The following is a 14,672-nucleotide window of genomic DNA, read 5'->3' as shown; positions in this document are numbered from 1 at the left end:
TTACATAATAAATGATAGATACCACCGAGCCCAGAGATGGCGAAAGGGTGGGGAACAGTTCCCCACTGTTAGCCTTAGCCTAAGACCTAAAGACCACTTTGGAGTAGGCTGCAATTGGGGACAGTAATTGATTAAAGAGTCCAAGGTAGCCAAACTGATTAGATATTTTGTTGAATATCTGGACAGCTTTAGTACTTGTCTCAAAATATTTGAAATTACTGGTAGAGAGACCTATTTTAAATTTTTAAAATGAAACTTTAGTTAGAAATTTTTGGTGCTTTGGCAACTTCTTTTGGAGTACAAGTATTTGTTTTCATTGAACAGCAAAAATAAGAGGGCTATCTTACAACCTATCCCTATCCTTTAAACTCTCCAGGTAATAGGACAAAGAAGCCTTTGTGGCATGGTGGTACACTATAATCCCAGTGCTTGGTGCTGGGGTAAGGAGGCTTAGGTGCGAGGATTGATATGGAGTGAATACCAGGCCGTCCAAGTGCTTTACTAAAATGCTGTCTCAAAATAACAAAACAAAACTAAAGCTTGTGTTAGATACAGTGAAAAAAATGAAACAAGGTTGTTATTTATAATTAACAAGACCATTGATATTATCAAATTTAAGTAAGCCGTAGTTTCTGTATATTAACATCTATTTCTCCTTAATAGTGATAGCTGAAAATATGTGGGACCCTTTTTCAACAACACAGACTTCAAGAATGGTTGGGATTACACTAAAATTAATAAATGGATATCCTTCAGTGGTGAATGCAGAGAATAAAAATACACAGGTAATTTGATTCCTATTTTGAAAATGAGCAAGAGTGTGAAACAGTGAAGGGTTTACTGTAAACCAGGTTCTCCCATGTGGGTGATCTGGGCTTTAAGCCTGAACTCAGAAGAGTTGAAGCTACTGATTTTCAGTTTTAAAAATCAGTGTGGATGAAAGGTGATATTAGTCCAGATAGCTCCTCTCTTTTTTTTTTTTTAATATATATATATATTTTTAAATTTTTATTTATTTATTTATTTATTTGAGAGCATCAGACACAGAGAGAAAGACAGATAGAGGGAGAGAGAGAGAATGGGTGCGCCAGGGCCTCCAGCTTCTGCAAACGAACTCCAGACGCATGCACCCCCTTGTGCATCTGGCTAACGTGGGACCTGGGGAACTGAGCCTCGAACCGGGGTCCTTAGGCTTCACAGGCAAGCGCTTAACCGCTAAGCCATCTCTCCAGCCCTCTGTTGTCTTTTATCACACCCCAACTTCCAGTTCCACTAGTCAGATGTCTCTGTAACAACTCTGTGGTGAGGGAGAATGAAAAATATAAAACTACCAAAATGTTGCTTATTGATGATCTAAACTTGACCAGCACATTTAAAAGCAATTAGGTCCTCTATTAGAGCAGACTTCTACTCAAAGGTGACATTGGCCCTCAATGGATACTCACTTGGGCTAAATACAGGAAAGCCATTCTTGGTCTTTGTTCGTCTTTCACTGATCTCATTTTGAGAAATAAATTATATGTTCCATTTTAACGTCTTTTTTTGAGGTAGGGTGTCACTCTAGCCCAGGCTGACCTGGAATTCACTATGTAGGTGATCCCTCCTTCCTCTGCCTCTTGAGTGCTGGGATTAGAGGTGTGCCCCACCACACCTGGCTCCATCTTACATCTTTTTAAAATAAAATTTAAAAATATTTTTATTTATTCATTTGACAGAGAAAGAGGGAGAGAGAGAATGGGTGCACCAGGGCCTTCAGCCACTGCAAACAAACTCCAGATGCATGTGCCCCCTTGTGCATCTGGCTTACGTGGGTCCTGGGGAATTGAACCTGGGTTGTTTGGCTTTGCAGGCAAACGCCTTAACCACTAAGCCATCCCTCTAGCCCAATCTTACATCTTTTTGTAGTAGTCTTAGGGTTGAGAAATTTCTAAATGGATTCATTGCTGAGTCACTGTTGAGGTTTTACCGAAGAGAGTGGTAAAGTATTAGAATTATTTAATGTTACTGAGTGTGCTGTACTTTAAATTCTAGGCATACCTAAAAGCACTTTTATTGAGAATGAGAAGAACTTTAGATGATGACGTATTCATGCCTCTGTATCCCAAAAAGTAAGTAACACATAAAAACATTAAACATAATATTCTCCATTCACTTTCAAAGTCTTAAAATCCTAGAAAAATAAAGGTAACTTTACCTGAATAGGTAAACCATCACCCCTGAGAGACTTGCGAGATTGTTCTTTTCAGCGGAACACAGCAGTTCATGGCTCTTTATTCCCCCTCAGTATGTCAGAATAAATTTCAGTTATTCACTTCTCTGTTTTGATGTGTGTATGTGTGTTATATATGGTATATGTACATTTGTAGGTGTATGTAGCAACGTGCAGGCATGTAGAGGCCTCAGGAGAACATTGGGTGATCTATTGTTCTTACTTGAAATGGAATCTCTTGCTGAATTGGGAGCTACACTTTTTTTTCCTCCTTCAGACTGCTTGACAAGTGTGCTCCAGTGATTTTGCTGTCTGCTCCCCTCCACCACCCATCCACTGGGATTATAGGCATGCCTAGCTTTTGATATGGTTGCTGGATATTGAACTTGGGATCTCATGCTTGCACAGCAAGCATTTTAATCCACTGAATCATCTTTCCAACTCCCCAGTTGTGTTTTATTTATTTTTGCTGCTGTTTTATTGGAGATAAGATCTGATTAGTACGCATCCCAGGCTGACCTGAAATGTTTTGTCCTCCTGCTACAGCCTCCTGAGTGTTGATATGCCAGGCTTTCCATCAGCATTGTTTTCCAGAGTATAATGACTTACGTCGTTACTTAGTTCTGTGTGTGCACATGCCTGCGTGTGTTGTTTCTGAGGATTCAATCCAGAGCCTCATGCCTGGTAGACCAGCATGCTACCACCGAGCTAGCTACAACCCCAGATCTACACCTAAATTCTTTTGTTGGCTGCTTATCAAACCTTGTCGAGATTTTTCTTAATAGAATTTATATGGCACTTACATGTAAAATATCATGACTTATTTCTCTTTTTTTTTTACTCAGTGTCTTAGAAAATAAAAATTCTGGGCCTTACTTGTTTTTTCAACGACAGTTTTGGTCTTCTGTCAAGGTATGTAAAAGATTTCAAATTGAATTTGACTTTATGTTTTGGGAAGTTTTATTTTTAATTTAATTTTATTTTTTAGCTCTGTAGGCTTCTATCCATTTATATCACAAAAATTTTCATCTTACAAACTAATTTTATTCCAGAAGTTTATTCACATAGAGTAAAATGAATTCTGTATTTCAAAGTAAGGCCCAAACTATCTAATAAGCTGCCTAAGTAGCTAAGTCACAGCTTATGTAGTCAACAGTGAGAATACCAGGTTCTCCTGTTTCAGAGATAGAGCATTGACTCATTCGTGGTGCAGCACAGTTGACAGCACTCACCTAACGAGGTGTGATGAGCCGTAAAAGGAAAATGGTAGTCATGGGAGCTGAGATGGTCAACAAGATAGGTAACTCTAGCCAGTTGTAGGAAGTCCTCTTCCTCCCCGGGGAGATGATATTTAGGTTGTAACACAAGGGGACTTAGATAGAACTTTGCTTGAGGTGAAGAAAGGACTTGTGTGACTGTAAGGAAGCAGTCAAGAGTCCAGGGGATATAGGTGCTCTTAAGTCATGTGAAAGGTTTGCCTTTATCTCAAGCTAGGAAGCCACTGGATTTTGTCTCTTGTTTTTCTCTCAGAAAAAATTACATACATCTACTCTTTTGAATGCATAGTTCTAGGAGTTCTGATGAGTGAATATGGCTGTGTTATCACTACAGAAATGGATGGGTTGCACTTCCAGTGTTCCCACACCCAGATTCACCTTTATTCTGTAGCTCACTTCTGCCACCTCCCAACCTGTTTGTTTGAAGGCTTTCTTTGCAAGAGTGACTTAGCAATGAAAGTATATAATTGGAAACTTTTTATTTCTGGTTTTTCTGTTAAATGTCTTTGAGATTTATATATGCTATAACTTGTTGCTTTTTTCATTTTTTTTATGATTTATTGGCAAGGGACAGGGAGAGAGAATGAGGATAGGTACACCAGGACCTCCTGCCACTACAAGTGAACTCCAGATACATATGCCACTTTATGCATTTGGCTTTGTGTGTGTACTGGAGAATCGTACTGAGGGCAGCAGGCTATGCAAGCAAGAGCCTTTAACCACTGAGCGGTCTGTCCAGCCCTGTTTGCTGCTTTTTATTACTGAGTCATCCATTATAAGGGGATGAATATAGGAGAGTTGAGTTTCTTTGTTCCTCTTGTTGTGTGGATGTAGTTTGTGGTTCTGGGGCTTGTCTCCAGGACCTCCTGCACGCTAATCAAGCACTCTACTACGAGACTAGCCCAAGCCATAGCTGTACTTTATTCCTTTCCTAACCAACAGAAAGGTAGATTTTCTTAATCTGGGTAAAGTCCAGTTTGCCGCCACCTTCTGTTTATGAAGAGGAGGCTTCAAATGTCATACTTAGTAATCGCTCCATACCAAAAGGCCACAAAGGTTTCTTGTTCTTTCTTGAAGCTCATACTTGTAGGTTTTATTAGTTCTATAATCTATTTTGAGTTAATTTTTATTATAAATGTGAGGCTTGGGTTAAGATTCCTTTATTCCAACACCATTTGTTGCAAAAACTATCCTTCATTAAGTTGCTTTTGCACCTTTGTTGAAAATCAGTTTACTCTATTCAAGAGTCATAAATATTAGTCATGGAAGGGTTTTTTTTTAAGATTTATTTTATTTTATTTATTTATTTGAGATCGACAGACAGAGAAAGAAGCAGGAAGGGGGGGGTGCACCAGGGCCACTGCATACAAAGTCCAGATGCGTGCACCACCTTGTGCATCTGGCTTACGTAGGTGCTAGGGAATTGAGCCCCGAACCAGGGTTCTTAGGCTTCATAGGCAAGTGCTTAACCACTAAGCCATCACTCCAGCCCCATGGAAGGGTTTTAAAAAGCAAGGATGGGCTACATACATACTGCCTTTTTTGTTGTTTTGTTTTGTCAAGGTGGGGTCTCATTCTGGCCCAGGCTGACCTCAGTGGCCTTGAACTCATGGCAATCCACTTACCTGTGCCTCCCAAGTGCTGGGATTAAAGACATGCACCACCGTGCCCAGCCTATTGCCATTTACTTATTTATTTATTTTTAATTTTATTTTATGTCTTTTTGAGGTAGGGTCTCACTCTAGCCCTGGCTGACCTGGAATTCACTGTGTAGTCTCAAGGTGGCCTTGAACTCATGGCAACCCTCCTATCTGTGCCTACCAAGTGCTGGGATTAAAGGTGTGCACCACCACGCCAGGCTATATTGCCATTTTTATGATTACTTTATGTGCTTTGTGGAACTAATAAGTTTTTTTGTTTGTTTGTTTGTGTTTTTGGTTTTTCGAGGTAGGGTCTCACTCTGGTCCAGGGTAACCTGGAATTCACTATTGGAGTCTCAGGGTGGCCTCGAATTCACGGTCATCCTCCTACCTCTGCCTCCCGAATGCTGGGGTTAAAGGTGTGCACCACCATGCCTGGCTAAGTTTAAAGTAGCTAAGGATAATACTAATAAAAATGGGAACTCTTGTTGGATATACCACTATTTTGTTTTTATGAGAGAGAATTGGCATGTCAGAATCTCCAGCCACAGTAATTGAACTCTAGATGTGTGCACCCGTCTTGTGTGCATGTACGACTTTGTGTGCTTGTGTCACCGTGTGCATCTGGCCTATATGGGACCTGGGCAGTCGAAGGTGGGTCCTTAGACTTTGCAGGCAAGCACCTTAACTGCTAAGCCATCTCTCCAGCTTGCCACTCTTTATATTGAATCGTGTCTGTGAGGTAGACACTACTATTTTCATTCCTTGGATAGAACAAGGAGGCACAGACTGACCAGCAGAGTCATTCTGTTCATAGTGATACAGATGGGAATGGCCTCCATTGTGTAATAAAATTTCTTTCCTGTTCATCTGGAATGGTACTAGGTATGTACTGTCCTTAGGAAAGTTGACTTGAGACACTCAAATCATTTTCTCTCGTGTAGCCAGCCTGCGTGGTGCTCCAGCATGCATGCCCATGGTGCAAGATGCAGAAGGGCGATAGTGGCTTAGCTTTGGCGGTAGTAGAGTTAGAGAAACCAACAGGGTGGGTGGAGGTAGACTTCATAGCAAAGCCAAGAATAACCCACATGCTTCTAACCTGAGCAGTTAGTGCCTCACTAAGTTGAGAAATAACTAGGAAACTAGAAACTGTGACAGCGGGATGGAGTGAGCTTCCATTTGTTACTTTGCGTTTACGTATATGAGCTTGAGTAGTGTGAGTGTCTTAGGGGTAATACCTCAGGCCCGGCTTGCGAAATCCGTTAGCCATTTTGTTTATGTTACTGTCTGCTAAAGAATCTCCCTCTTTGTAACGGCGGTCATAGGACTAGCTGGGAACTAATTTTGAGCAAAAGAATCAGCATTGTCCAATAGAACCTTCTGCAGCAATGGAAAATGTTCTATATGGTAGCTGCTAGCAACATGTGGCTATTCACATTTTATTTATTTTGTTTGTTTATTTATTTGTTTTGGCCATTCACTTTTTAGCTGATTAACTGTTAAAACTTAATATTCTGCCATCCTCAGGAGTATTTGGATGCTTAAGAGTGTTTATTAATACTTTGGCCACTTTATTCTACTGCTATGACTTTGTACCATATTTGGCTACTTTGCTTCTCAATATTTTTTTTTTCTTTTTTCTAGCTATTGGGAAACTTTCTTCAGTGGTATGGCATTTTTTCAAATAAGACTCTTCAGGAGTTGTCTATAGATGGTTTATTAAATAGATATATTCTAATGGCCTTCCAGAATTCAGAATATGGAGATGACAGCATCAAAAAAGCCCAAAATGTGAGTCGAATAACACATGCTGGAGTTTTCAAAGCACATTACTTAAAATGAATCAAGTTTTTTATTTGAAGAATATGAGGATTTTGTAGAACTTTTTGATAATTGGACTTGCTTTAGGGTTGACAGTTTACCTACACAGGTAATTCCAAACCCCATTTTTTACATGAAAGAATACACGTGATCCCAGCCAAACAGCCAAGAAGTATGGCACATGAATGTGTATGATGTTAGCTGTGTGTTTCTGTTTTTCTCAATACCTTTGTAGCTATTAGTAGAAATTTCAGTTTGTAAGTAATGTTTTCATGGTTGAATGAACATTATTTTGAGCAGTGGAGAAGACTTGACTTCAGCCCTCATTAAAGAAATGCTGTTTGATAATTTAAAAACCATTTTTGAAACATTCATAAACTTAATAAAAATTTGTAAGTAGCAATATAAAGTTTTTCCTCCTATACCCACATCAGAATAAATCTGATATGATCAGCATAGATCTGACATGATGCCCTGCCATCTGAAATACATTTGTTTATTTTCTACAGATATGTCACTCTTTGTAATACAATGTAACTATTAACTTTGGCATATTACTGTTATCTAATCCTTAACCCTTTTAATGCACATTTTGTCTACTATGCCAAATCACCTTTCACTGCCAGAAGAAATATTCGGGTAGTGCATGTATTTAATTAACAAGTCTGTTTAGACTTCTTTTACCAAGGAGAGGTCTTCAGTCTTGTTTATTAGCCTTTATAAATAACCTTGACGCTTTTGAAGTTTGTTCACAGTATTTTGGTTAAATACAAGTTCTGCATCTTTGGTATAACTTATGTATTTCCCAAGTGGAAATCCCTAAAGTTGACTCAGGCAGTGATAGGAATCCCTCATTATGTTGAGTGCTTTGTTTTCTTTCACATGAGAGGTTTTGGCTTATTTTGTATGGCCCATTTTACTCCTGCACTGTCCCAGCTCTGGAATAAGTCATTGCTCCAGTGACCTGAGGGTTCTTGTAATGGTGAGCTTTTTTATCTGTTTGATTCTGACCACGTATACCAGACTGTCTTCTCCTATGCAGGAACTAGCCTCACCCTTCTTAAGTCTTGGTATTGAATGCTAGGCTGCCACAGTCCCCTTATCCTGGCCTCCACCTCTTGTATGGATGCTTTCTTAACCCCACTATAAGCCAACTTGGCTTCTATTACCAGCTTGGATGCCACTTGATAAAGTGTTTATAAGAGGCAGGGACTACATTTCCCTAAATACACATTGCTGTTACAAGGAAAACTTAATTGGTTAAAGGACATGGCAGAGAATGAAGCAATTGGTTATTGATTTTATGTCCCTATTTTATTTAAACATTTAGCAAATTATCTTTTCCTTTTAGTACCTGATTTATTTATTGGAGTAAAAAAAAAAATCATATATAGTGGGACTGCAGAGATAGATACCTGTTATAGACTCAGCTTTTAGACATGTTCACTTATTCTGTTTACTTATTTTATATCTTTCTTTTACATAGGTAATCAATTGTTTTCCAAAACAGTGGTTTATGAATTTAAAAGGAGAAAGAACTATTTCTCAGCTAGAAAATTTTTGTCGATATCTTGTACATTTAGCAGATACAATTTACAGGAATAGCATTGGGTGTTCTGATGTGGAAAAACGAAATGCAAGGTAATTTTCTTTGTAATTAATGAAATTGTTAGCTAGAGTTCCTTTAATTTCCAGACAGTATAATTTATTGTTTAAATAGACATTGTATATTTGCTTCATGTTATGAACCTAACAAAAGTAATCTTAATTTTTTATTTGTGTAGTTTTTGTCTTTTTTTTAAAGTTAAATTTCTCAAGGTTATTAGGAAAAGACAAGGTAAGGGCCAGCCTCTAGATAGTAAATAAACTTTTTCTGTGCCCCCTCTGAAGAATTGAGTAGATTTGCAGTGTTTTAGGATAGAATGAGCCTTGGTTCTTTAGAGATTAATTACATAGATGTAAACTCTGAAAAGGATGATACTTAAATTCAGAGTATATTGAAATTGTATTGATTTTAGAACCTCTGTGTTTGATGTTGAGTTGTTTGCTATTTATTTCATTGGCTAAAAGTCATCTTATGATTATTTTGGAAATAGATTATGTCTAATTTTTGTCAAGAATTGTTAGAAATGAGCCAGTCCTGTTGGCACAGGTCTGTAATTGCAGCTATTTAGGAGGCACAGGCAAGAGAATCACAAGTTCAAGGCCTACCTGGGCTACCAATGTGTTCAAGGCCAACTTGAATAACTTAACATGTTTCAAAATAGAAGGTTACATAGAAAGGTGGCTGGAGAGATGGCTCAGGTTAAAGACACTTGCTTGCAAAGCCTGACAGCTCTGAAGGAGTTTGGGAACAGATTCCTTTCTTTTCTTTCTAGATACCGATGGAAATCATGGGTCTAAATGAAATTGTTTTCTGTTTGAGAAATGAGTTCCCTTTCTCTGAACCAGTCAGTTTAAGCCTTTGTGTCATTTCATATGGATAGATATCAGATTGTTTTAAACATGATATAGCTTGGAAAAATTGTTGGATAGCTCAGATGTTCATGAAGTCAAGAATAGACATTTTCTCAAATATATTAATGAGATGTTCTCACATTTTTTTCTTTCAGGGAAAATATAAAACACATAGTAAAACTTCTTGCCAGTGTTCGAGCTTTGGATCATGCTATGACTGTTGCAAGTGACCACAATGTGAAAGAATTTAAGTCTTTGATTGAAGGAAAATAGAACTATGTAACTGAGAAGTCTATTTGCTTTAATACCATTCCTTATGTATAAATTTTGTATATATGTAAAGTTTCTTAAACTGTAAAATAGTATTTCTTGTTTTAATACAAAAAATATTATATTAAATACTGTGTTCTTAAATGCAGTTTCTTTAGAATGAAAGGAATTCAGATTATTTCTAGAAGTCTATGAATGTTTTCCTTACTGCCTGTCATACTTGTTTACAGAAGTATTTTATATGGTCATTAAATTAACCCTCTCATTTAACTGTCCTCTATAAATGATGTGTGCAGTGTAAATTGTGTAATTATGCATATGTATATATTTATACCTCCATGGACTTTCACACTGGAAATTTGTGGTGTTTTTTTACAGAGGAAACCTTTTAACAGCAGAAAAATTACACAGTAGCAAATTGTCTTAGGGGAATTACTAAACTGTTGCAAACCAAAAAGGGCTGGTAAGTGACTAAATAAATGTTCATTCCCTATTGGTTAGCATTGCTGTCACTGGCTGTGCTGCCTTAAAGTGAGAGTTGAGTTATGGACTTTGTCATTAAATGAATTTTGAACTTTCTTCGTCAATCAGCATTGCAGGCAAATATGGGTTTATGTGAACTCTAAGTAAATAAAATATGCAATACAGTTTCAGATGGAACATTAGGAGTTTAACTTTTGAAAATAAGCCCACAATCATAACTGCATGGTTTAGGCTGTCCTTCCTCATTCATTGTTCTACTTCCTGCCTAGCTTACGTATATACGAATTTTGATTGTCTGTCATTATATTTAAAATCCCATATATGTGAGTTATGTATGCAATAAAGAGTACTCCTTGCTGATTAGCCACACCCAGCCAATTTAAGATCCATGGTCTTCTATAATGTTTATACCATATTGTACATATTCAGAGAACTTGTTTTAAAGTTTGTTTTCTGATTCTGTGATTTTCAAAAGAGGAATTTTTTGGAAATTAAGGACTATTGTTTGATTATATCTGTAATTAAGCTTTAGCCAAGCATTAAATTAATTTTTCAATACTTGCTTTTGTTGTATTTTACTGAAGACTAGTTTTAGAGCCATTTTGAATGATTGCTGTAGTAAGTTCATAGTTTCACTTGTTCCTTGTTGGAGGCTATGTCATGTGCTTCGCTTGCTGAGTCAGTTTGGTCTCTGGTAGGAACACTGCTTCTCTCCACATCCTGATTGTGAATGAATCATGTTGTTTAGTTTAGTGGCCTCTTGAGTAGAGTCAAAGTCAGAAGGTGCATTCTCAATTCAGTGGAATGAAACGCGCACAGGTATTTGTACCCTAAATGATGTGTTTCCAAACCTGTGGATAAATTGCTCACATTGCATCTGCTTTTAAGAACTCTCAACCTCTGGAACTTTGTGTCCTATGAAGTCCATCAAGCTGATTGGATTTTAGTTTTGGACACTATCATCGACAGTTCCATATTGCTAGGATGAACATCCAACCAAGCACAGTTTAATAGGAGGAAGGGATTTATTTCAAGCTTCCAGATCTGGGGGAGGTTCCATCAATTCTTCCACCCACTCATAGATCCCAGCAGAGAGAAACCACTGCTAGTCAGCAAACACCAAAAAGCAGCAAGCAGGTCCCCAGAGCCCAGATTGCCCCTCCATGCCTTTGGGCTGGAATTCAGATCTGCCCCCCTTACCAGTGACACACCCACTGCAGCAGGCTGCTGGAGACTTGAGCAGGAAATTTATCCTTTACACCTGAGGGGCTATAGAGGTGGCTTAGCAATTGAGGCACTTGCCTGCAAAGCCAAAGGACCTTGGTTCGATTCCCCAGGACTCATGTAAGCCAGATGCCCAAGGTGGCACATGCATCTGGAGTTTGCAGTGGCTGGAAGCCCCTGTGGCACACTCATTCTCTCTTTCTCTGCCTCTTTCCCTCTCTCAAATAAATGAAAAAGTTAAAAAAAAAAATACACCTGAGGTTAGGAGGACATACATTAAAACTACCACAAACACTGAGGACTTCATGCAAGGTGAAGTTAACATAGAGTTGTGCATATAAACAAGTTTTCATATCTCAACCAGAAAATGTTCATTCCCAAAATCCCAGCTAAAGAACCTTTCTTCCTTTTTTTTAATTTAGGCAAAATTTCTCATGGATCCCAGACTAGTCTCAAATTTACAACATAATTTTGTGGTTAAGGCATTTGCCTGCAAAGCCAAAGAGGGACATGAAGGGATCTCCCCAGTGCTGGGATTATAGGCATGTGCCACCATTCCTGGTTTTAAGAGCATTTCTTGGGAAGGGAATTCTCATTTGCTCTTAACACGTTGCCACAAACTGGTTGGGTGATTTAGAACAAGAATCGTGGAGGCAAGAACACAGGAATCAGGTGGCAGCAGGACTGTGCTGCCCTGCTGTGCATGGGCTCTAGATGCCAATCTGCTGGCTGCTTCCTTCACATTTCCTTCTCTGGGCGTGTTTCTAATTCCCTGCCCCCCCCCCTTTATTTAGTAAGGATACTGGTGATTTCTTGCTGGCCCTACCTGGATAGTCTGGAACAATTAATCATATTTAATAACTTTTTTCTACCTAAATTACCATTTGCAGGCTTTAAGTATTAAGATAGGTATATTTGGGAAGGAGGTAGGTATACACATTTCTTTTGCTGTATTTCAAGTCAAAAGTGTATTGATTTCGCCTTGGAATCTCACCAGGAAGTCTATATAATTTTAAATATTTAAAAAATTTATTTGCAAACAGACCATGGCCTCCTGCCACTGCAAACAAACTACAGATGAATGCACCACTCTGCATCTGGCTGTATGTGGGTACTAGGGAATCAAACCAGGGTCTTTAGCTTTGAAAGCAAGCCCCTAAACCACTAAGCCATCTCTCCAGCCCAATTTTAAATATTTTAAGACACCCTACCCCAAAGACATTCAAGTTCAGAGCGAATTTGGACAGCTGTTTTTCAAGTGCTTTAAAACAATAAACAGGGACAAAAAATGATGTTTTAAAAGCCCACTGGTAGTTGTTTTTCAAACCCTGAGCATGTGTTTATTTCATGGCTATTTTGGAAAGAATTGGAAAAGCTGTGACTTTCTAGCATCTCTAGAAATGAGTCCTGCTACCTTCCAGTTTAGTTTGAAGATAAAAATTGCAATTGCCAGGCTGAAGAAAGGGCTTAGTGGTTAAGGCATTTGCCTGCAAAGCCAAAGGACCCAGGTTTGGCTCCCCAGGACCCATATAAGCCAGATGCACAAGGGGGCCCACGCATATGGAGTTTGCAGTGGCTAGAGGCTTTGGCATGCCCATTCTCTCTCTATCTGCCTATTTCTGTATCTCCCTCTCTCTCAAGTTAATAAAAATTTTTTACAAATGCAATTGCAAGCCTATTTTGACCTCCACCTCCTAAGCTCAAAATCAAAAGGAGCATAAAACATGCCTAGTGCCCTTAATTCCCACCCCAAGAAAGAGAGTCCCACCACATCCTCAGAAGTGTGAGGTGAAAAGAATGGGTTGTAGGGTAAACCCATTTGGCTTTAGATCGCGACTGCACTTGGTGTCATTTAAAGGTCCGGCCCAAGCAAAGCAACTCTGGGCTTTCCTGAAGCCTTTCCTTAAAAAGCTGGTGCAGATCTGCGATAAAGAGGAATTTAAGAAAGCTTCCATTTTCCGCTCCCTCCTGCCCCCGGCTTTTTCTGGTTTTGTTTGTTTAGGTTTTCGATGTAGGGTCTGGCTCTCAGGCTGGCCTGGAACTCACAGTGAGTCGCCTACCTTGGCCTCCTGAATCCTGGGATTAATGGCATGCGCCACCACGCCCTGCCCACCCCCCACTTGTCAAGGACAGCCTCTGATTGAAATGTACTCTACTGAAATGAAAATGTAAAGCCACAATCTAGTAGATAAATGGGTTGTTATTAGCTTAATACCGAGGCTAGTGTAGCCACAAGAAAATGTAAGTTTTTCTAAGGAGACTATAGAGAACAAGTCTTAGAAAATCCACGCAAATTTCTCCTTGATTTGGAGATCGATCTTTTCTACCGTTTGTTTCTGCTTTAGCATCCCGAAACCAGCCAGGGTGGGTTTAGTTCTCTAAAATGGAGAAATATTAAATCACATGGTAGCTTGAAAGGGAAATGGTTCTATGCCACACGCCCAACTTAAATTGTGCTTTTACTGCAAAAAATAAAAGTAACAAGGAAGGGGGAAGATGTTTTAAAAAAAAAAAAAAGCAACGCCAAGTGGAAAACTTCGGATTGTTGAGGCTTTAATTCCTTGCTGCCTTGTCGGCCTCCTCTTTCTTGCTTCTCATACGTTAATCCTATTAAGTGGCAACAGAACAGTCTTGTGGGAGACAAGTCACAGCCTGATGTGTTGACAAATGGGGATGAAATCCGACCAAAGGCGGTTCGATGCCAATTTTAATAAGCGTCCCACGGTCGCCTGGAGCCACTCGTCGTTCAGTGACAGCCATGTTTTGGAGGCGATGTCCCCACTCTCCATCCACCCCTCACGCATACACGCCGTTGGGCTGTCTTTCCTGGCATCTCCCGCGAGCTCCCGGAAGAACAGAATTCGTCTCCTCTTCCCTTCCTTTCCTCAGCTACCTGCCCGGGGCGCCGCGAGCGCGGCTCGCGGGAAGACACCATGGACAGCTCTCCAGGCGCCACCGGAGCCCTCCCCATCCCCACCCCGTCGCCCGTCTGGCCGGCGGAGGCGGCAGGAGGGGGTGGTCCTGCAGCCCAGCTTGAGCACGAATCAGGCACTTTCCCTCCCCGGAGCCTACGCGAGGACACCGGGATCCTCCGTCTCCCGGCATCCCCGGCGGCGGGACCCGTTGCGGGTCCAGGGTGGGGGCGGAGGACCGCGCGGCGCCGGCGAGCGCGAGAGCCGGAGGTCGCCGCGGACAGGTGCGAGACCGCAGGAAGGGCGCGAGGGGCGTGGCCTCTACAAGCCCCGCCCACACACCGTAAGCCCCGCCCTTTCCGCCCCCGGCCTGGGCGCA

At 40.2% G+C, this 14,672-nt stretch overlaps 1 protein-coding gene across 1 annotated transcript in view; it reads left to right on the top strand.

Annotated features, from left to right (window-relative positions):
* Paxbp1 (PAX3 and PAX7 binding protein 1) overlaps positions 1–10,715 on the top strand; it is a 33,726-nt gene extending 23,011 nt beyond the window's left edge. Inside the window, exons 13-18 of the mRNA XM_004654442.2 lie at positions 664–785; positions 2,032–2,108; positions 3,055–3,121; positions 6,771–6,917; positions 8,434–8,588; positions 9,560–10,715. Of these exons, the coding sequence (XP_004654499.1) occupies positions 664–785; positions 2,032–2,108; positions 3,055–3,121; positions 6,771–6,917; positions 8,434–8,588; positions 9,560–9,677 (686 nt within the window). The 3' untranslated portion in view covers positions 9,678–10,715. The remainder of the gene's footprint in view (positions 1–663; positions 786–2,031; positions 2,109–3,054; positions 3,122–6,770; positions 6,918–8,433; positions 8,589–9,559) is intronic.
* The last annotated feature ends 3,957 nt before the right edge of the window (positions 10,716–14,672 follow it).

Source organism: Jaculus jaculus, chromosome 5 (genome assembly GCF_020740685.1).
Source record: "Jaculus jaculus isolate mJacJac1 chromosome 5, mJacJac1.mat.Y.cur, whole genome shotgun sequence".
Taxonomy (NCBI): domain Eukaryota; kingdom Metazoa; phylum Chordata; class Mammalia; order Rodentia; family Dipodidae; genus Jaculus; species Jaculus jaculus.
This window is presented reverse-complemented; position numbering and strand designations above follow the sequence as displayed.